At 39.8% G+C, this 23,668-nt stretch overlaps 1 protein-coding gene across 1 annotated transcript; it reads right to left on the bottom strand.

Moving 5' to 3' along the window:
• On the bottom strand, nt 1–21,929 carry LOC138950723 (uncharacterized). Its single transcript, XM_070322454.1, has 11 exons — nt 21,769–21,929; nt 9,528–9,602; nt 9,206–9,310; nt 6,408–6,711; nt 5,890–6,172; nt 5,390–5,626; nt 5,084–5,160; nt 4,123–4,227; nt 3,583–3,785; nt 3,099–3,263; nt 1–2,463 (listed from the first exon to the last, which is right to left on the bottom strand). The coding sequence occupies exons 1-11, from the start codon at nt 21,927–21,929 to the stop codon at nt 2,190–2,192; spliced, it is 1,989 nt and encodes a 662-aa protein (XP_070178555.1). The 3' UTR covers nt 1–2,189.
• Between the last annotated feature and the right edge of the window lie 1,739 nt (nt 21,930–23,668).

Genomic DNA, 23,668 nt, shown 5'->3' with positions numbered 1-23,668 from the left:
CAACTTTAAATGGTTTTAATATATATGTGTTTAGAGAGCAAACACATGGAAATTCTAACAATCCTGTATGCAGAACATATAAAACACATACATAAACTCAATTTCTTTACTGAAAAAAGTTAAAACCATCAGTGAGATTACATACCACACATACTTTTCAATATGAAAAGAAGAAAGGAAAAGTATATGGCAGATGTGAAACCACGGTTTCTATGTACAACAACAAATGCATATTTCTTTCTATAACAGGATTTTGAGGTCCTTATTCTGGATGAAGCTGTCCTGAGCCTGGCCAGAAAGTATCGCCAGGACATGATACGGGCAGATGACGAGGCAGACGACAACAACAGAGCCAATAGGCATGCAGCATATCGCCAGTTTATATTGTGGGTCCATGGGAGGCTTGGTGCGGGACAGAGACGTGTTATACCATCGTGTTGCGTTTGGAAGATCAGGGATAAATTTCCAGATGCATGGGGCCAATACACCGGATTTAAACCAGACCGTTTTGGCGATTAAACATGGTTAAAGCCATCCAGTATTTATAACATGTCAAATGTGTCATCTTTTCCTTGTATCTGTCTGTGGCAGTGAACAGTACAAGGCCAAAAATGGGGGCTGAAGGGTATTTTTGAGAAGAAAAAAAAAGAAAACTTTTATCTTGAAATTATGGTTAAATTTGTCACATAATTGTGTACGTGTACTTGTAAATTTTTTTATTTGAGTCACCTAATCTAAAAATTACTTTTTTGTTGCAAACACTTCGTTTGTAATTTTTTTTAATGGTGCTCAAATCAAATGCTGTAGATACTTTCTTCAAAGTACAAAAAGTCAGATTTACAAAAAGTCTACAAGGCCAAGAAACCTGGGGTTAAAATTGCAGAAGATACTAGTGAGTAATTACTATGCCTTTCCAATGGACCGCTAATTGTTTATCGGGGACCAAAATTCTTCGTACCGTAAATATTTGTCAAAAATCATCAAGATCTGTCTGCCCTACAGAACATATTTTTTGAGCCGTCCTCTGCCAAACACAGTATCACACAGCTCTGTGCCGCACCCACAACAAATGAAATTGAATATTGATCAGCAACAACAACAAAATAAGAGAACTCAAATAGTATGGCATTATCAACGGATGCGAAACCGAAACGTGTTTGTTTTTCTGCATTTTGTGTTCAAGTGCAACTTATGAACACCCTGTTTTGCCCATTCAAAAGCTGCTTTGGCGGGCAAAAGAGCAATGATTGTGTATACAAGCTTGGAAAATACCCACAATATCTCTAACCAGCCATCACCTTCCCATTATTCCCTTGACAGAGCTAACCTATTACCCGGATACATTTTTGCTTCCACTTTCAAACGCGTTCCGTACGCCACAAAAACATGATACTTGGCGCTTGTTTTAGCCCGTTGTTTGTAGAGTTGGCATTATCTAAAAGAATTATAGAGCATGAAAGATGGAACAATTAATATTACAGAGAGCAAGATGATGTTGGCAAAATCATGTTGTCTCAAGAAACTACAAGTACAAACATTTTAGTTGGGGAAACGACAGTACTGGGTTATTTGGTGTACGAAATGACTGTTGATCGTCCAACAAGTTGATTTAGAGATTGTTAGCGTTGTATTATATTCATTACGACATAAGTTTTTGTGGACTGATTTTTTGTTTCTAGCACTACCTAAAATCACTGTGGTATAGAAATTATACATGTTGATTACACTGATTATAATTATGTTCTGATCTTATGATGTCTTTTTGTTTAAATAAAAAAAACTAACCAAACACTCATTTTCTATTCGGCTGAATGCAAGAAAATCTGGGTTTTTTAGGTTTTTTATGCTATAATTATGGTACACGTTGTGGATTAAGTTATGGTGTCCATTCTGTAAGGGTTTTAACACCTTGGAATATATAGCCTAACAAAAATATCTGAGGTCAATTTTAAAGATCCTGAATCTAAGATTACACAGGCAAAATGACCTGGGATAAAGCCTTCCAAAAATGGGAAAGTCGGGTAAACAAAGAAGTAATGAGTGGATTGCAGCAGATATTTATTTTTCACCAAACACATGCTGTAAACAATTGGAAGAATACAAATTCTGTTTTGTTCTTTCAGCTCTGAGGTATTAATAATGTTTGGTCAGAACTTTCTAAAAACTGGTTAGCTAAGAGGGTTGCAAGTCTAGTTTGAAGAAAAAGCTGGTGTGCCAGAAAATCTGGACACCTGCTCAGCTGCCAGCTGAGCAGTTGGGGGCGGAGCCTGACCCATGATGGTTCGGGCAATGCGGCGGGGATCAGCATCCTCCAGGTCTCTGCTCCTCTTCATTCCGCGTCTGTCCTGCATGCGCTTGAGAAGAGCCTGGAGGGTCAGGTCTTTTAGGTAGCTGTAGTCTTTTTCCTCTTTCACAGGGAACACAGTCCACCGTCCACTTTTTTTATTGAAGCAACGGTGGTACCTACCAATAAAAAAAATGTGAGGATATATTGACCAAAGCAAGCCTTACACAACAATCACTTTACACGCTGGGTCAATATATTCGTGATTGTAACATATATTTTTTCTCAATAACAACGTTATGGCAACATACCTTTTTAGTTTTTTGTAACACAGTTCTCAGTCTTAGCAACCCCCCACTAAAGTCTCGTGTTAGTACTTTGAAGAACAAAAAAAGGAGTATAGAGAATTTGTATAAAAGATACTTTTGGTTTACTGCAGCTTTACTGCAGTTTACATAATAGTTCTAACCCACGTTCCACACTATTGCTCACATAGTTGCCTACCCTGTGTGAAATGTACCTGGAAACATAATTGATGTGTCTTTTTTCTCTGACTGTTTTGAATAGTTTTCTCTTCATAATTTGATGTTTTATGTTATGAACAAATGTAATGTGATTGCAATTTCTATGATTTCTTTTCATGCAGAAAAAAGGGATACCATCAGCTTGTTTGTGTCTATTGATGTGGACAGTGTATGTTGGTATGTGTGCTGAAGTAACCAAGAACACAATAACCCGTAACAAGAAACAAACAATTGAAACAACATAAAAACAGCAAAATAATGACAAAACACCATTTTAATATATATCTTACTGGATTTGTCCATCTGGTTTTGTTTTCACACTCCTCCCCAAATGGAAGTTGTGGTCCAGAGCAGCAAGGACATTCCTGATCCTGTACACTGGAGGCGTGTAAGCATACCTCTTGGCACAATACATGAGTATGTGCTGGTGAAACACCTCCAGGTCAGCTGTGCTCCTGTGTTGTCATAATGCACAGATGTCAGATATCATGGGTCTAAGTTCATACTACTGCTATCAGTATTGTTACCATACCAAACTGAACATGCTATGCTCACTTTATCTGTGTTCTGATGCTGTTTTTAATAACTTGATAGCCCAGGTTTATTCTTTACACACGGACAAACCACATGTTAATGCAAATACTATCACCCTCTTCTCGATTCCCAGTCAATAGCCAAATTCTTGTTATCCAAAAATCGTCTACATGAAAAATATTTTGTCCAAACTAGACTAAATGTAATAAAAAGATCCCACCTTAAACGAAAACAACTCACCGGAAGTTCAAGTAGTGTTTCACTTTACTGAGAAGGCGAGGGTGCAGGAGAATGTTAGCCAGTTCCTTGATGGTATCGCTGTCCTCTCTGGCGTCCAGCCAAGGTTTGTTTCTGTCACTCTCAGACAGCTCACCATGCTGGCAGCATCCAAGGGCCCACTCATGGTCTCCTGTGATGTGGTGCAAAACACCGCGAAGGAGCTCCTGTACACAAGTTTAAAAAAAAAAGATACATACTCAAACAACCTTGCTACTAGGACTTACATAATCGATAAACTGAAGGCTGAAATATGTGGTTTAGTTACATATTGACAACAACCCCCCTCAGTTTGTATCCAGAGCAATTAGTTTTTCTATGCCTTGTTACACGAACGGATTTCATATATCTTCCTTGTTTCCTTATCTGAAATTTACCCCCAAAAGTCAGCACATTTTATATGGCAATTATATAATTAAGTGCATGGGGTGACAGCTGTTTGTTGGCCATGGAGGTCAACTTTTTAACATTTAAAGTACATGCATAGCATTAAAAAAAACATACCACAAACTGCCTGTGGTCTGTAGCTGTTCGGCAGGTGAACCAAAAATGATTCACGATGTCTTTCGTCCACTTCTGTAGAGCAGCATGTTTCCTTAGGCTTCCAAGCTAAAATACAGAAGCAAATTGTGCATTATGCATACAGCTACTTTACATACCTTTCCTAATCTATTCAATTTTACAACAATAACCATCTCAGTATTACTGCCCTTCCAATGCAAAATAAAGTTTACCAACATGGTGTCTTTTTCATATTGTTCGAAGATAGAACACTGAAGGTGAGATTATTGCATTTAACACTGTCATATAAGTTATAATAATGCTTCCATCTTGCTTGGTTTGATTTTTGGAATCTCTTTGTTATTACCCACTGGGTCATTTGTCTCAGGTAAAGCTGCTAAGGTCTTTGCAGTATATGGGAAGGTTGCACTTGCCTTCATTCAAGGAAATAATGATCATGAAACACCCTTTTGACCTCCCAATTTTAGACCTCCCCTGTTAAGACCTTACTTTTCCAGAATGTCTGTTCATAACCTCTGTAAATTCACCAACATTTTAACTTTAAGACACAATTTTCTCAGATTGTTGAAGGTCTTAAAAGGGGTCCCATTGTGTCTGTTACTTACTTCTATTCTAACAGAAACACTAGGACATGAAACAGTTATAGACGCTTCTTTTATAAGTCTGATTTGGATCAAACATCGTATGACATAATCTAAATTCTCCTCAATTAGAACAGTTTTGACGCAGCATCACTCACTTATGTTGTCCGTCAGGTAAAATGTGAAAAGCTTTCATGAATAAACACTAAATTATCAGCTTATTACTTGCCATAAACAAAACGATTTAAATCAACCTTGTCACCCCCGTCGCGATATAACCTTGAACGATTGAAAACGACGTTAAACACCAAATAAAGAAAGTAAAGTAAAGAAAGAAACCTTGTCACCATATGACAATATACCTTTGTTAGTTTCTTGCTCAGGTTCTTCGCAGCATGCCAGATGTCGTGCGAATGACTCAAAGCAGGATATGTGCCCTCTGAAATATAAGCAACAGTGTCGTTACTTTGTGTTTTAATTGTATAACAACACTTGGAACTGAACTAATTTAGTGCAAATGTAAGCTCACACAACAATGTATGTGTACTTTAAAAAATAAAAACCATTACTTGTCAAAAAAATGTTTTCTTCTGATAACAACCTGACAGATGTTAAAAAACCCAACAACAAAACTCTTTTTAAAGCTTTTGCCATTATCGCATACTCACTCATCACAGCTCCAATGCCTGTGTGTGCATCTGTGACCACCTCCTTCACATTGATGCCCTTCTGCAGGAGGTCACTCATTGCCCTGCGGAAGCCCTCTGTCTCCATTCGTGGCGACTTTCCGTCCGTCTCCCTCTTGTCTACAGTTTTGATGGTCAGGATTTTTTTGGTTTCACTGTCCATCAAAGTGTATGTGCAGTACTGGGCACAGTACCCAGGCGAGTCATTGCGGCCATCTCCTGCAAAAGACCAAGAAACTTACTTGCATGCAACTATTTTTCAAGGAGTGGTAACGGCCTGATCATCAATGCATTGCGGCTGGCTTGGACTTTCACTCTTTCAGACAGGATAAAAAAAATTGTCAAGGGAAGAAGGGTGGGTTTGGAATCACATTACATTTTCATGCGTGACAACACTGGCCATTATTCTTTCTGCCATTTTGCAAGAATGCAAGTAGCTTCCAAAGAAGAAAAATCACACACAGATCAAATCAATGAATTACCCAAAACAACTATCTCCTTGTTTCTAATTGAGTCCAGGACCCTGGTCTGGTGATCCTTCCAGAAATCATCGATCGTTGGAACAATGTAATGGCCCTGAATCTGGAAGAAGGACGTCCTTGAGAGCATCTTCAAGTTCAGGTGCTTCCCCAGCATTTCGATTTTGCCAAAATTGTTGCCCGATGTCACTATTGCCATTGCCAAACGGAAGTCCCCGCTGTGAAGGCGCCTGTTGAGAATGGGCTGGGAGCACCAGGTGTTGCTCACATGACCACTATCGCATACCTGTCAGAAAAAAACAGGATCGTAAGATTTTCATTGGAACCAGAGAGTTTTCATGAGTTTGTTTTTTATGGACATGACCATGACTGTCACAAATAATGGCTAACTTAGTGCATTCTTTTGTATCCTTAATCAATCAAAATTCAGCTGTTCAGACGCTGATTCTCTTACTACTCAGTGCTGTCAACTAAAAAGGGTCTATTTATTGTGAATTATATATCTTGTGATCCAGTCTTACCCATTTGACGTACAAAGCAGAGCCCACAAAACTGTGCTCAAGTGTGACTGGTTTGCCACACTTGTCACTGTCAGCTATGCAGGTGGTGATGGAGGTCAGGGCCAACTGCTTGACCTGCTCAACGGAGCAAAGGGCCATGGGAGAGCTTGCCACCTTTTCGCATTCCAGCTCATGTACCAGGTGGATTCCTCTCCCAATGAAGCCTTCCTCCTCTTCTTCTTCCTGAGGGTCCTCTTGCTTCAGTTCTCCAAAAAACATCTCTTCGAAGCTCACCTCTGTTGCCTCTTTCTGTACTTCCTCTGGGCTGAAATAAGTGAAAACAGTGTCACCAAAGCACATAAAGGGATGGCCATAAAAAAATGCATTCAAAAGTGTATACAGTGGAACCCCCCTTTTAAGACACCCCCCCCCCCCCCCCCAATTTAGGACCCTGTTTTCTCAGCTTTCCTCTTCATAACCTCTGTAAATCTTCCCCCATTTTAAGACTCCATCCTTTTTAAGACCTGATTTTTTGAGGTCTTAAAATGGGGATTCCACTGTATATGTGTGTCTCTGCACTGTAATGTGTTTTAGATTTATTCAAGCTACAACGTCAACGGTAGACAGCTGCTATGTTGAAGGCACTGTGCTGGACAGCTAGTCTTCACGGATTCGGTTGGCCTACTTCTGTATATCAATAACAATTAATCTATATTAAACCAGTCTGACAATCACAGCGCATGACGTGCAGGAAAAGTAGCGTGCGGTGCCAGTGAGACGTAACATCATGAGTCAACTTAGAAAAGAAGCGACTAAAATATTTAGCCATCTTTATTATCAATTTTGTATTTTTCGTCAAATTCACAACATCCTGCTGTTGCCTATGTTCTTTCAGATCAACACTGCTCGCGTGAAAGAGAAGAAACCTATAACACTTTGAAATTGACCAGGACACTATAAAGTGGGACAATTTATAATGAATAGATATAGTCCGTCCGGGTGACCAGCAGAGGACGTTTTAAATCATTTTTAAAAAATCCAATAAACTTTTGCATAGTGTCTACAAATAAAAGTTGTTGAGGACGATTAGTACTATCTTGTCTGAAAAGGGTTAAGCACTAGAGTCAATAGTTTTTGTTGTACTCTGGTAACATTTTCAGCGATGTGACCAAAAGTGGGTAAATATTAACCCCGGATGAGCCTCAGTGACGCATAACGCTGACCTAAGCCAGCCAGGTGTGCCGCGTGAGCACGTTTTTCACACCAATTCTGTAACATTGCATTCCTCTGAGCGTAAAAGTTCAATCTAAAAAAAAAAAATACAAACACGAGAGTTCAAATGAATATATTATTTACTAGATGATTACCCGCTTCGCCGGGAAGAAGTAGAGCCGAATACCCGGCCGTCGCCGGGGACCCGGCTTTGCCGGGTGTACGCCGGCATCGCCGGCGCACGAAGGAAGGGAGATCTAAAAATAGTAAGGTGCAGTGACCTTCTAAATATAAACGTACAAACGGGAATATCGATTGACGCCGGCGCACGAAGGAAGGGAGATCTAAAAATAGTAACGTGCAGTGAAAAACGAAAATCGGTTCAGCGCTGCGCGCTGAGAGCACGTGTTGAAATATCTCATCGATCAGGTTGTGTCCGGGGTCTCTGTCAATAAGCCCACCAAATTTGAAGCAGATCCATCGAGAACTTTGGCCGTGCATGGCGATCAATCACACACACACACACACAGACACAAGTCGTATATATATATAGATTTATTATGAAGAGCTTATATAGCGCGAACCACAATTAACTGTGCTCTCCGCGCTCTACATGCCGTTTGAAATGGAATTTTTTACAGATAGACAAACAGACATTTTTTACACACAATATATAACCTATTCACATCGACCAGCAAACTTCAAGCCTATTAGGCGAACATTCACCTTTCACGGCCTATTATTCCAAGTCAAACGGGTATTTGGTGGACATTTTTATCTATGCCTATACAATTTTCTCAGGAAAGACCCTTTTGTCAATCGTGGGATCTTTAACGTGCACACCCCAATGTAGTGTACACGAAGGGACCTCGGTTTTTCGTCTCATCCGAGTATTAGACTTTGAGGTAAAGCGTGGGGCTCTTTTGGGGTATACATGTGATAATTTTTCTTTCAATTTCGGACAATTTCACGTGTACAGGGCTTAAACCACAATAGATATTTGTTTGTTTGTTTGTTTGCTTAATGCCCAGCCGACCACGAAGGGCCATATCAGGGCGGTGCTGCTTTGACATTTAACGTGCGCCACACACAAGACTGAAGTCGCAGTACAGGCTTCATGTCTCACCCAGTCACATTATTCTGATACCGGACCAACCAGTCCTAGCACTAACCCCATAATGCCAGACGCCAGGCGGAGCAGCCACTAGATTGCCAATTTTAAAGTCTTAGGTATGACCCGGCCGGGGTTCGAACCCACGACCTCCCGATCACGGGGCGGACGCCTTACCACTAGGCCAACCGTGCCGGTTCCACCACAATAGATACAAACTAGTACTTTTCACACAAAATAGTACTACTTGCCTATAACAACTTTTGTTCTTAAATACATACCAAAATATCATTTGTTTATTTTTAAATAATTTAAAACGTCCTAGGCAAACGACAAGAAGAAGATTTAAAACGTCCTATATTGGTCCCTCGAACAGACAATACAGTAGTCTAAGCAACAACCAAAAAGACCTTGGATACAGAAAAATAAAACAATGATAGCACTTCCATACCAACGATGAATTTAAAACTTATGAACAAGACTTTCAACAACTTACAGAATGGCTTCCAGATAGCAGCTTGGTTCATACTCTGGATCATCAGGATCCGCTGTCTCTTCACAGTCTGACTCAGACTGCAGGGTGATGTCAATAGAAGTCAAGCTGCAAACAGTGTAAAAGGATGAAAAGTTTATCCTAGCACAAGCACAGATATTACTTTCCAGGCATAGAAAGGACAATGTTTGTACAATCTAACTACCTTACGGTTTTCTAGTATCATCGCACACACTTACCTTTCTTTCTTACTTAATGTCACAAAATAACTTTTAAAATGTTATTGCCCTGGTGGATGCCAAAAACAAAAATAAAAAAAGCTTACTTAAACGGATCAAGGAATGATGCTGATGGCCGTCTCAGAGCTCTCGCAGCCCTTGTTTGTGTAGGTGGAGTACCTCTGCAACAGATATGTATCATCAATAATTATGTGATGAAATATCAGGCTCAGAAAATACCACCCACTTGCACAAGAAGATGTACAATGAGAAACAAAACAAACAAAAATAGAAATCTTCCATTCAGACCTTCCCAAACCACACAAAACTACTACCCATAATGATCATGGCAATAGTGCCTGAACATGCATAAACAAACAACAAGAAGAAAAAAGGAAACAAAACAAACAGGCAAATTTCCTTGACTGGGAACTGAACCCAGATCACTTCTGTGGAAGCACTATCATCCTACCACACCAGGTGGGCTTTCGAAGAAATAAGGGGAGTATACAATCTAACGTTGGACTGTGTCGTCCATGATGAAGCGTCATTTAGAATCTTTCATGATCAATATCTGCTACTCATACTCAACAGACATAAATGTCAGCTTGTCAGGTGGTGATGGAAACTGACCATGACTGGCATGAAAACACACAACAAATGGGAGGGATCGGTTCAGAAATGACCATTTGTATGATGTTGACCAAAGTGGCATAATATTATATACATACTCAGGGAGAAAAAAATGAAGACAGAAATAATAGATGGAATGGAAGCTTCTTGCTTTGGCAGCATGCACTGCTGTGCAAACCGTGCCATTTACTTCTTAGCCCCAGCACCGAGTGGTCAGATAAGGGACGACAGCGCGCTGCCTCAGACTAAAAATAAATGTTGGTAATGTGCACTGTGTGGGCTCGCTGTTGAGCACACAGAACCAAGCCCTGACCTGTGACTGGTCACACACACACACACACACACACTGACACACACACACGCAAGCACGCACGTACACGCACACACACATACACACACACACACACAAGCACGCACATACACACACACACACACACATACGGACGAGGAGCACCTTAGGTACCGGTCATACGCAGACGGATCTGTGTGACTTCTGTACGTACGAAATCCACATTAGGTACCGTTTGGCTATACACAGTGTGTAACCCGTACGGACGAAGGCGTTAAGTACCTGTTTCCTATACACACTGATGGTTGTGTATAGTGTCAGTAAAGTGTGAATAGGTGAGGATGGAACTTTAACCGTCGATCACTTTACATGTGTACATGTTGCATGTTTTGCTTTTGATTTGTATGTTCCTTACTTTGTCATTTTGTTGTTTATGTTTATTTGCTTGTTTGCTTACTTGTCGATTGTTTGCTGGTTCGTTCGTTTACTTTGTTTATTTGTCATGTTGCTTTACTTGTTTATCATTTATTAGACATTTGTATTAGAAGTAAGGACCGGTTGTAAGAAAAATTGAAAAATAAAGTTCCATCATCATCTCTCTCTCTCTCTCTCTTTCTGTCTCTCTCTCTCTCTCTCTCTCTCTCTCTCTCTCTCTCTCTCTCCCTCTCTCTCTTTTTACATTTAGTCAAGTTGTGTCTGTGCCGGTGTGCGTGCGCGTGTGTAGAGCGATTCAGAGTAAACTACTGGACCGATCTTTATGAAATTTTACATGAGAGTTCCTAGGTTTGATATCCCCGGACATATTTTTCTTTTTTCGATAAATGTCTTTGATGACGTCATATCCGGCTTTTTGTAAAAGTTGAGACGGCACTGTCACACCCTCATTTTTCAATCAAATTGATTGAAATTTTGGCCAAGCAATCTTCGACAAAGGCCGGACTTCAGTATTGTATTTCAGCTTGGTGGCTTAAAAATTAATCAATGACTTTGGTCATTAAAAATCTGAAAATTGTAATTAATTTTTTTTATAAAACAATCGAAATTTACATTCATCTTATTCATCATTATTTTCTGATTCCAAAAACATATAAATATGTTATATTCGGATTAAAAACAAGCTCTCAAAATTAAAAATATAAAAATTATGATCAAAATCAAATTTCCGAAATCGATTAAAAAACAATTTCACCTTATTCCTTGTCGGTTCCTGATTCCAAATCATATAGATATGATATGTTTGCATTAAAAACACGCTCAGAAAGTTAAAACGAAGAGAGGTACAGAAAAGCGTGCTATGCAGCACAACGAAACCACCACCGCGCTAAACAGTCTCGTCAGTTTCACTGCGTTTTGCGCGAGCGGCGGACTACGGTCACTGTAAAAAAATGCAGTGCGTTCTGTGAGTTCCACAGCTTGACTAAATGTAGTAATTTCGCCTTAAGCGACTTTTTTGGGTTTTTTTTTTTTTAAATTGGAGAAAACCTGTTTCTTTTTTTTTCTCTTTTTTTGTGGTTTGCATGGTTGTTTATACAAAAAGCAATTGAGGAGCCATACATGGTTACTTTTTTTCCTCCTTTTTTGTCCCCCTTATTCTCGTCCATCCGCTCCCTCCCACCCCCCTTCATGATATTCACAAACGTCATATATCACTTCACCTCATCTCGACTTATACATTACTCACATACTTCCAATGTACATTTCATTTTCCAATATACTATTCAAATCTTATCCTACATACGTGAGAGACACCCGTGAGATAATAATCGTTCAAATCACACGTGTGTATATCATGTAAATGAGGTCATGTCAAGCAAGTCTGGCAGGGACCTGTTTTTCCACTGCTTATGATGCCAAAGTCACCGAGACAAACGTCATTATAGAAACACAAATTGCGCTCGCTAATTACCCTCGATGAATCTTTAGAACTAACACGCCACGCCACACTTTCAGAGTGACGTTTCTTTGCTTTGACGTAATAGATTGCACGAGGCTTTAGAAGAGATCGAGGTTCTAAAACAAGCGTCTTCAATTTAGCTGCCTCGAATGCAGGACATTTTCAGTAAAATACACGTAAGTACAGTATGTAGGATAAACAGAATACTACATGGCTTGCTGTTCCGTACCAGATTTACACTCGTTGCTTTTTCAAATAGTGAACAGCTCGCTTTCGCTCGCAGTTCAATATTTAAAAAAACAACTCGTGTAAATCTGGTACGACACAGCAAGCCATGTAGTATTCTCTATGTATCTATCACCATACTTATATTTACTAATACACATTTTTGCAATCAAAATAATGTGATTAAGTACCTTATTATTTTGGCATATATTACTAGGTTGATAACCAAACAAGACATCGTGTTCTGAGAGGTGCACATTTGATCCTGTATTTCTAAAAATATAATGGACATTTTCTCAAAAGCTCGTCAACTTCTCACATTGCCCAAAAAAGTGTTCAACATAATCAATGTGTTTACAAAATGTACATAATTTTGTTTCTCTAATTTTCATTTTATTTAATAATGTATTCGTGGGATAAATATTATGTAATATTTTCCATTGTAACAATCGCAATCTTTCTTTTTTTGTACATTTGCTTGCTAACAGCCAATAACTGTGATCTAGTTTAACCTGATATTGATGTAACCAAAATGTAGCAGCGCAAGGCTCGCTCGCTTTATCAGCATGCGAAACTTTCTCGGAGGGGTTAATGATCACCGGGTTCCGTGTGTCAAGGTCATTATTGTGTTCGTCTGCTCGCGGGCTGGCTGTGTTTTTGCGAAGTGCAAGCGCTCGCACAGCAGTCTTCACTGCGCCGTACTCAAAAAATCTAGAGGGACTGTATCTTATCTTTGTGCACAGCTGGTTAAAAGGAATCATATCTCCGTTAACCCAAATATCTTTCACCGTATCTAAGTGCGCTTCTATCCATTTTTTTAAATATAAGCTTTTATTTTTATAAACCACTTTTATATTGTTCCACAAACATTGATCGCCAAAACGATCTTCTCTCTCATAAATCAATGCTTTATTATGGATTCATTTTAAGAGAACTTCTGTCCAAAAGTTTGATCGAATGCATTCAATACCTTGGAACAGTTTTAGTGGTGTTGTGGCTTCAAAACAAAGTAAATTTCTTCCCAATACCTGATAAAGACTTAATGGAATCGTTGTCCACGGTTCATGTTTTTGTTCGGTTGAAGTTTTGCTGCCCATATGAGTAAAAAAAGAAGTCTGCATATCGTGGACGTTTATCATATTAATACCACCTTCTTCCACCACATTACACAATACATGTCGGCTTTTGTATTTGAATACTTCCTTTTCCAGAGAAACCTGAACAAAATAGTATTCAACTTATCGAGAACTTTAACAGGGGCAAGAAGCGCCTGCATAACGTAAACAAATTGTAAAACTAAGAAGGACTTAATAATACATAATTTGCCGCTTATACTTAAATTTCTTCTTGACTATCTGCAAATGATTTGTTCAACTTTTTCAAGTCTTTTGGACCAATTTTCCATAATTTCAGAGGCCGGGATGTCATTTTTAAAACTGACTAATTCCCATGATTTTAACCTGGGTATTCCATTTAATATCGCAATATTTCTCTTGACAGTTTTTACGCGATCCCAACCACATTGCTTCCGTTTTACTTTTATTTAATTTTAAGCGAGATATATTGGAGAAATCATCAATGATTTTCAAAACCGTTTCCATGTCGTTTTTATCTTGAAGTAAAACAGTTATGTCATCGGCGTACATAGCCAGTTTCAAGATACGCGATGTTTGTTCTGCAAAACCTACATCTGGTAAGGCAAATCCTGTAATATTGGGGTGACTTCGGATTTTGATTGCTAATAATTCTACAGCAAGCACGAAGGCCAAAGGTGAGAGGGGACATCCCTGACGGATTCTGGAATTCACACTTATTTCTTCCGAAATCCAACCCATATAATTTATGCAGCTCGTGGTGTTTGTCATTAAAACTTTAATCCATTTAACAATTTTTTCGCCAAAACCAAATTTTTTAAAGGACCAGACCACATAGTCTTTTGAGATGGAATCGTAGGCTCGAGCGTAGTCAAGGGCAAGTAATAAATTACCTGCTTGATTTCTTTCATTAGCGTAATTAATGACATCATCAATTAATCTAATCAAGTTACTTGCCTTTCTTCCCTTAATAAATCCTGTCTGATCTTCTGACACGAGGTCAGAAATAACACCAGATAAGCACTGCGATAAACATTTTGCCAGCATTTTATAATCTGTATTGGTTACAGATACGTATAGGGTCTCCAATTCTTAAGGCTATCTCTCGGCAAATCTTTACCCTTATGGATCAACGTGATAACTGCTCTTTTCTGAGTATCTGACAATTCACCAACTCTAAATGCACTTTGAAGGGAATTAACCACCATCATTTTTACTTTAGGCCAAAAAACATTCATGAAACTTGTACTCAATCCGTCTAAACCTGGTGACGAACCTTTTTTTTTAATAAAGACAGCGCCCTGCCGATTTCTAACACGGTAAAATCAGTTTCCAAAACATATTTTCGTTCGTCATTTAACTGAGGAATATTTAAATTAAGAACTTTAATTTCAGCATCCTCCTCAACAAAATTCCCATTTTTATCAAACACGTTATTGTAAAATCTCACTTGCTCCTGTAAAATTCCTTTTTGCGTCGTTATTGAGAGCCATTTTCATCAATTAATCTGTCCATACATTTTAAATTAGCTTTCATTTTTTCCATATTTAAAAAATATAATATCCCTTCACATGCACAATTCTTTATAACATATTACAACCAAATACAATAGCAAATAAGCAAAAAAACATGGTTTGAAAGGGTAGCTTTATTGGGGGTTTTTTCGAACGATGTAAGGATCACTATATCCCGCCAAACCGCAACACGGTGGCCTAGTGGTAAGGCGTCCGCCCAGTGAGCGGGAGGTCGTGGGTTCGAACCCCGGCCGGGATACCCAAGACTTTAAAATTGGCAATCTAGTGGCTGCTCCGCCTGGCGTCTGGCATTATGGGGTTAGTGCTAGGACTGGTTGGTCCGGTGTCAGAATAATGTGACTGGGTGAGACATGAAGCCTGTGCTGCGACTTCTGTCTTGTGTGTGGCGCACGTTAAATGTCAAAGCAGCACCGCCCTGATATGGCCCTTCGTGGTCGGCTGGGCGTTAAGCAAACAACCAACCAAACAAACAAACAAAATATATCCCGCCAACTAGAGTTATTACGGCTTGTTGATTTTGCTGATATAAAAGTCATTGTTTCTCACTTCATTGGTGCAAACAGTGTAATTTTGTGTTGTACATTTTATTGTTATGCAATGGTTGTTATATTGTTATATTTGTAAGCATAAGAGAGAGAGAGAGAGAGAGAGAGAGAGAGAGAGATAGAGAGAGAGAGAGAGAGAGAGAGAGAGAGAGAGAGAGAGAGAGAGAGAGAGAGAGAGAGAGAGAGAGAGATTTTTCACTCCATCAAAGTGTCTCCTTTTGAATGCTAAATATAAGTCAGGGAATACGTCTAAAAATGGCATCCAAATTCCAGGAAATATGTATATTACCTGGATATTTTAGGGAATATATATATTCATTGAGTGAAACAGGGAATACGTATAAATCAAATCTCTTATATTATTAAAAGCTGCATCAAAAGGTTTGCAACATTGATATCGGGACTACACAAAATAGAATGTTTATATAATGGGTGGTGGTGGATAATGCTGTCTGGATTAAAATATAAAAAGAGGTAAACAGGTGGCGAACTGTATTAAGTTTCACTGACGGTCTAGTCTTCAGTGACAGTGCAAATAACAAATCAGAGGTGATTCTTGCTAATCATCAAGCTTTTATTTATCCGTATGAATTTAGCAATGAAAAACGGATTGACAATTAAAGTTAAAGAGAGAGGAAGGGAGAGAAAGAAGAAGGGTGAGAGAGAGGGAGGGGGGAGAGAGGGAAGGGGGGGAGAGAGGAAGGGCGAGAGAGAGGGATGCGTGGGGCTGGCGGTGGGGGTGGGGGGCCGTGGAAAGGAGCAGCTAGTCGTAGAGCGGTTCGACTCGCGCAGTGGCTATACATTACACGGTTCGCGTGCCATCAATTAGAACGTCGTCAAGTAGGTAGCCCGCTGAGAAACCTACTGGAGAGCTAGAGAGACAGCTGGACGCATTCCTTGTTTATGGTCAGCAGATTAATGTACTGCCACACTGAGATTGAAGTCGCAGAGGCTTACATCGGACTGGGTGGCCGAGTGGTATTTGTTTGTTTGTTTGTTTGTTTGCTTAACGCCCTGGCCGAGTGGTAACGCACTTGCGGAAGCGAGAGGTTGCGAATTCGACCCTGGGTCAGGGCGTTAGCAATTTTCTCCCCCCTTTCCTAACCTAGGTGGTGGGTTCAAGTGCTAGTCTTTCGGATGAGACGAAAAACCGAGGTCCCTTCGTGTACACTACATTGGGGTGTGCACGTTAAAGATCCCACGATTGACAAAAGGGTCTTTCCTGGCAAAATTGAATAGGCATAGATAAAAATGTCCACCAAAATACCCGTGTGACTTGGAATAATAGGCCGTGAAAAGTAGGATATGCGCCGAAATGGCTGCGATCTGCTGGCCGATGTGAATGCGTGATGTATTGTGTAAAAACAATTCCATCTCACACGGCATAAATAAATCCCTGCGCTTTGAATATGTGCGCGATATAAATTGCATAAAATAAAAATAAAATAAATAAATCCCTGCGCTTAGAGCTGTACCCACGGAATACGCGCGATATAAGCCTCATATTGATTGATTGATTGACATCCTCGTATAGTCACAGTATACTGACACCAGTTCTAGCATGATAGAGCGGCTGTCACTATAGGTGTCTCTCTTTGTGTGTCTGTATTATATTACTTGTGATTAAAACAAAAAAATGCCTGATGGGAAACAAATAGAAAAAAAATGTTATGACAGGGATTCCCCTAATATTTCCGAATGTCATTTCTACAATGACGCTTTAAATAACGTCTTGATGAAAGTTGGTTGACGTGAAATGTGGCTTGAAAAAAAAAAGAGCATTAAACCTTTAACGTAATGCAGCAAGCAGAGAATGCAGAGAATATGGAATATTATCTGTCATAGGAGTACGATACCAGTTAATCACGTTTAACCGAATGTTTGGAGATTCGAGAGTGGAGGATAAGTAGAGTGATATATGGGGGGTGTCATTATTGAAGAAAGAGAGATGGAGAGAGAGGAGAGTTGGGAAAAGAGAGAGTGTGTGTAAGAAGGTGAGAGACAGAGGGCGATGGGGAGAGGTTGAGTGATCATATGAGGGGTGTTGTCAATATTAGAGAGATAGAGGGGAAGAGAAGGAGAGAGAGAGATGGGAGGGTGAAGAAAGAGAGAGAGTGTGTAAGATGCCCCCATAAGAGATGTAGCCTAGAATAAAAGCAATATCTCTCGATACATGTATTATTTCTCTTAACATGTAAGTTATTGTTCGTATGCCTAATATGAAAACAATAATTTTGAAGTCTGAATCCAGTATCATTATTTTGAACTGTTTCGGTCTATACAACGCTTCCGTGTAGCATATATATCTTTCATATTCTCTTGGGACGGGCCAGGGAATGTGTTACAAACTAACGCTTGCTTATATTAGCAAGCCCAGTCAGTTCTAGCAGAGGGAATGAAATACAATTATGCTCAGTCTAGATTGGTCTCTAGGTACTCTACGGAATGTACGCGAGTAGTGAAATATGATAGCGGTCAGTGGATCAGTTACCAACATTCCTCCTGACATCTGGTAGTGATTTAGTCTTGTTGGTGATCGGTGCTTTCCTTCGTTAGCCACTGGACTTGTCAGTTACATTTTGACGATTATCTGAGCGACCCCTTTTACAGAAAATTCAAATAGCAACCGAACCCATTCATGGAAGATCAAATAGGATGTACATTAGGTCCCTAATCACGAAGAGGGTCACCTAGAAACTCGCTCAAATATGTGATTTTTCTTGATACATTGTTAACTAATTGGAGTTTTCCTAACAAAACACACACACAACGTATTCGTTTTGATAACAAAAATAATGATATGGCATGTATCAATAGCCGGCATGTGATAAAGGGGTAACAAAATAATAATTAACAAGTGACCATAGTAATGATCCTAATACTTTCCGTTTATCATCTCGTGCTGTGGTTGTTGTTTTATTATTTAAAGTCTTCGTCTCGGGCTGATTGGTCCTGATATGGCTCAAAAGAGTCGGCTGGACCGAAAGCAAAAATCAAGTAAAGTATCTGGGGCTGATAGAACATATGGACCCTAACGGGTGTATGGTGAGCAGTATATTAAAACCCTTCCTGGCCGGATAATATGGTACCTAGGGTCACCAAAGTTCAGAGCTTCTCGGCATCGACTCCGATGAGCATGCTTCCTAATAGTGGTGTCAGTTTTGGAGAAAAGTGGGTACAAACGAAAACATTTAAACCATGCCTGACGGAATAATGTTGGCACTAGGATCATCTAACTACAGAGCAAATCAATATCAATCACCACAAACTGGGGCCTTAAATTCGGAGAAAATAACTGTGTCCTTACTGGAGAGAATTGAGTTTGTTTGTTTGTTTGTTTGCTTAACGCCCAGCCGACCACGAAGGGCCATATCAGGGCGGTGCTGCTTTGACATATAACGTGCGCCACACACAAGACATAAGTCGCAGCACAGGCTTCATGTCTCACCCAGTCACATTATTCTGACACCGGACCAACCAGTTCAAGCACTAACCCCATAATGCCAGACGCCAGGCGGAGCAGCCACTAGATGGCCAATTTTAAAGTCTTAGGTATGACCCGGCCGGGGTTCGAACCCACCACTAGGCGCCTTACCACCAGGCCAACCGGACGCCTTACCACTAGGCCAACCGTGCCGGTTAGACAATTGAGTACATGTATACGAAATAGCATTTCCTGGCGGGATAATTTTGAGTGACACCAGGGTCATCAATCCGCATGACATAATTATGAGCGTTTATTCCCATGGACCTCGAGCTCATAGCCAAAGTGAGTTTCAATAGCTTTACCCATTTGGGAGAAATGAGTACATATATATGTTAGTCATATTGAGAACAGACACAAGTCAAACGGGATAATTGCACTATGATCAACAAACTACTTCGTTTGAATGCAAATGTGTTGTTGTTCGTCACCCAGAGGGTGGACGTTTGCGTTTGTTCCGGTCAGTCTATATGTCACAAAAGTCACTAAAATATCACTCACGCGAACTGTCAAGACGCAAAATAGATAAGTTGGTAAATTGCTCTCCTAACGTGACAAAACGAAAGTGTCCGAGGCAGGAGATCGAATTCCATTGGCGTCGTTAATTTAAAAAAAAAAAAGCTTACTGGGTGACGCAGGGGTTTGTCGGACCTGTTCTTCTTAGGGGTTGGGGAGGGAGGAGGTGTTGCGTTGTTGTTGGGTTTTTTTTTGGGGGGGAGAAGAACATTGCAGTTATGATTAAAAAAAAATTCTGTCAATATTTGTCCCGCGCTAATCTGTGTGAAATCGCTTACCGTTGCCAATTATAATTCATATATTAATACAGGTACTGGTAGCCTCAGTCACACGAAATTGCTAATTTCTGTGGTACTGGGCAACTTTCACGTTAATCCTTTTGCATGGGCATAGTGGAGGCCACCTCGATCAGGACTGGCTTGGTCTAATGTGTTTATTTTTTTAATTAAGTGGGTTTATTTGAACATTAAATATTTTTACCTACCGCCGGAAGCCCTTAGGCACCCCTGAAACTCGACATGCAGCCGTCCGGGATAAAACTGCCCGAGAATCCAATAAACACTTTAGACAACACAGTATCATGTCAAATCAAGTTTACTCTCAAACCTATCAAGTTGTTATCTTTGTTACTTATTGGAATGGCAAACGGAACATCCATTGCCTATGGTTTTTGTAGTGTCATAGCTGTATTTTTCCCTGAAACATTTGCAAATTATTTGTAGGCCAGTTGGTTAGGACACTCTTGCTTCATCATGTTCTAATCACGTACGTTCGAATCCACGCGGTGCTGTTCATTGTTATTTTATCTTACTGATACGTTTTTAATAATTTAATTCGTCATCCAGCGGGAACGTTTGCGATTGTTCCATTCCGTAAGTATGCATATGTATGTCACAATATAGGAACTGCGATAAATCCTGAACCGCTAAGTATTTTTCAACCAAACTTTGCAGGTAGATGTAGACACACGATAGCCTATTGTGTGCAACAATTATATTGGATATGTCAAACGTCAAGGTCATTACGGGGCCCGATGGTCAAAATACATAATCAGCCATATCTCCCAAAGTTCTGGGAATATTTCAATGAAACTTTTTTCATTACATACTCGGAGGAAGGGTCTACAAAATAGCAGTACAAAATACCAAGTCACAGCGAGAAATGTTTCACAAATTCGAGTTAATTTTTTTAAGTTGAAGGGACTAATGTGCTGCGTCTTCATGTTCAATTTCATAAAACATGGTTGGCTGGTTCCAAAGTTATAAGGGTTTTAGTGTTTGATTCTCCAATGCATAAACATCCATATCTCCCAAAGTTCTGGGAATATTTCAATGAAACCTTTTTTTTATTACATACTCCGAGGAAAGGTCTACAAAATAGCAGTTACAAATTACAAAATCACAGCGAAATGTTTTTCGCAGAAAATCGAGTTGATTTTTTTCTTCTTTTTTTCCCACTTAAGTTGAAGGGACTAATGGCCTGCGTCTTCATGTTTAATTTCATTAAAAAAAAATGGTTGGCTGGTTCCAAAGTTATAAGGGTTTTTACCATAATATGTGTGGTTATCATATGACTGATAGTTAATTAAGGCTTCGCTGATCAGGGGAGCTAATCTACTCCAATCACCATCGCTTTGAAGCTATGAATACATTAATAAATCAGTCATGATTCAGACAAGATAAGTCGACCATTGCAACAATAATAGCAATTGATCATGGGATGGATTCGCATAGACACTTTAATATCCACACCATCAGTGATTAATGAAAATCATAAAACATTTGTTACATCCCGTGAGGAGCACGAGTATTGCTAGTGATAATAATAATAAACATTTAGAATCCGAATACTTCCTAATGCAAGGAGCCCTAGTCGTTTACATAAACCGAAGATGGGGAGGTAGAACTTTTCTCTCCCTTCTTCAATGCTAGCGTTCTTGGCCAGGGCACGGTAACTTGATCCCAACACGAAAAGGAACGCTGAAAACATGGTCCTGTGGCGCCGCGAACCGGTGGTCAGCATCTGACCACTGCTCGGCGAAGCCACGGCGAAAGGGCTACGGCTGTAACCCGATAACGGCACCGGCTGATAACAAGTTCACGCTGATATCAATGGCCTTGCTGCATCGCCAACTCAGAACTATCCTTCTGAGGCTCGGGCACCCCGCTGCACCAGCCTCTCCTTTCACCTCTACTTCTGGTGGCCCAATCGGAGGGAGGTTCCTCTGCCAGCCACCGATGCTCTGGTTGCTTCGCCTTTTCGTGATATTTGACCTCCTTGACCTCTAATAACATCTAGCCTTGTGTAGAGCACTTGCAAATTGGCGATTTATCACAAAATCAGGACTATCATAATGTAAGACAAGTACTATACACATAACTTTTTTCACATTTTTTTGTTGCTGTTTAATTTTATTATTATCATAAAACTATTAATATTATAATTAAGTTCTCATGACCCACAATCTTGACAATAACTGAAGTAATGACATCAGTGACTATGCCTTGAAGCTCTTGGACAACATTCAAGTGTGTGATATTTATTCTGATATTACTGACAACCTTGAAAAATAACTGTGAAGTAAAACAGCACCCGAGACTATTAGCCCTGACGTATATTTGACAATGTTCAAAAAATGTTTCTGCTACTATGGGAATAACTGAGGTAATGGCGTGAAGTAATTAATATGTGTTGTTCATAAATGTGTAATATTGTGTTTCACTATGGCTCTCACTGATTGTACACGAGGGTCCATAACTCTACAGTCTCGTGCCCTGTTCCCCACTGACGCTGCTGCTCCATTTAGCGAAACAGTCGTGCCTAGTGAGTTAGATAACCTGCAGCACCCCCCAACCCCCCACCCCCCACCCCCACTCCTCCGAAAATAAACAAAGGGACCATAAGGATCATTAAACCGCCCGCTTATTACCCCACCCCTGGAATGAAGTAAAAGAAGACCCCAAAAATAAATACAAAATTAAAAAATAAAAACACCTGCCAAATTAAAGAAGTTTGTAACATGAACTATAAAAGATGATTAACCAACAATCATAAAACAAGAGGAATGGGTTCAAAGGGATCCCTGCGTCACATTTCACACACAAAAAATAACATGAGATTTAACCCACGGCAACCTTGGAGACCACAGGCGAACGACATACCAACTACGCCATAACGGGTTACAATTATAGATTGCGCTCACAACTGTTTTTGTCTGCCTTTACCTCGCGGGCTTTTACGGGCTATGTAAGGATCATTTTGTTTAACTTCAACTAAGAACTTGATTTACAGACACATTTTTAGCGGAAACACCCTGAATTGTTTGAACAGAGTTGAAGGGTCGTCTTCTGAGTATGTACTACAAACATTTTGATTAAAATATTCAAAGAAGTTTGGGAGATCTTTTGATGTTCACGTGTATGTGGGGTTATGGAGTCGTCGAGTCGAAGACTGTGCGGAAACGGTACGCCGATTACACTATGTTACATATACACAACCTATATACTATGGCTGTGTAGCCTAATCACAATTAAATTGGACGTGCACTAACCATACATTTTAATATTTTGAACCGAGTGACACCAAATGCTTTGATGTTCGAGTCTGTACTTTCAAGCAACACAGCATGATTCATCCCATGTGTTTTACACCATAAGTGTAGCAGAAGTCCCTATACAATCTTCATGTATCATACCATTATATAATCTATGATATATATTAATTATATATGTATAGATAAGGCTATACACTTATCATTGCTTGCATTAAACCAGACAAATAGAGACAGACAGAGATAGGGACAGACGGAGAGACCGACGCGGAAACAGATAAATAAAGACAGACAGGAGGAGAAAGAGAGGGAGAGAGAGGGAGAGATCTAAAGACAGAGACAGACAGCGGTAACAGCATCAAAATACATCATTTAACAACGATATCTAAAAGCATAATACTATTGGTGGTATATGAAGAAAAGTATTGAAAGGAGTGCCTGGCGGGATAAACAAAACCAGAAAATGACGCCACAGTTTAAACA

The sequence above is a fragment of the Littorina saxatilis genome, linkage group LG1 (assembly GCF_037325665.1).
Source record: "Littorina saxatilis isolate snail1 linkage group LG1, US_GU_Lsax_2.0, whole genome shotgun sequence".
Taxonomy (NCBI): Eukaryota; Metazoa; Mollusca; class Gastropoda; order Littorinimorpha; family Littorinidae; genus Littorina; species Littorina saxatilis.
This window is presented reverse-complemented; position numbering and strand designations above follow the sequence as displayed.

Excerpts from the sequence above, each read along its gene's own strand:
- LOC138950723 (XM_070322454.1), bottom strand. The coding sequence starts at position 21,929 with ATGTTATTAGAGGTCAAGGAGGTCAAATATCACGAAAAGGCGAAGCAA. Across the intron at positions 6,712-9,205 it reads TGCTATCTGGAAGCCATTCT|CCCAGAGGAAGTACAGAAAG; the intron begins GTAAGTTGTTGA and ends CACTTATTTCAG. Across the intron at positions 4,228-5,083 it reads TGAGCAAGAAACTAACAAAG|CTTGGAAGCCTAAGGAAACA; the intron begins GTATATTGTCAT and ends TCTGTATTTTAG.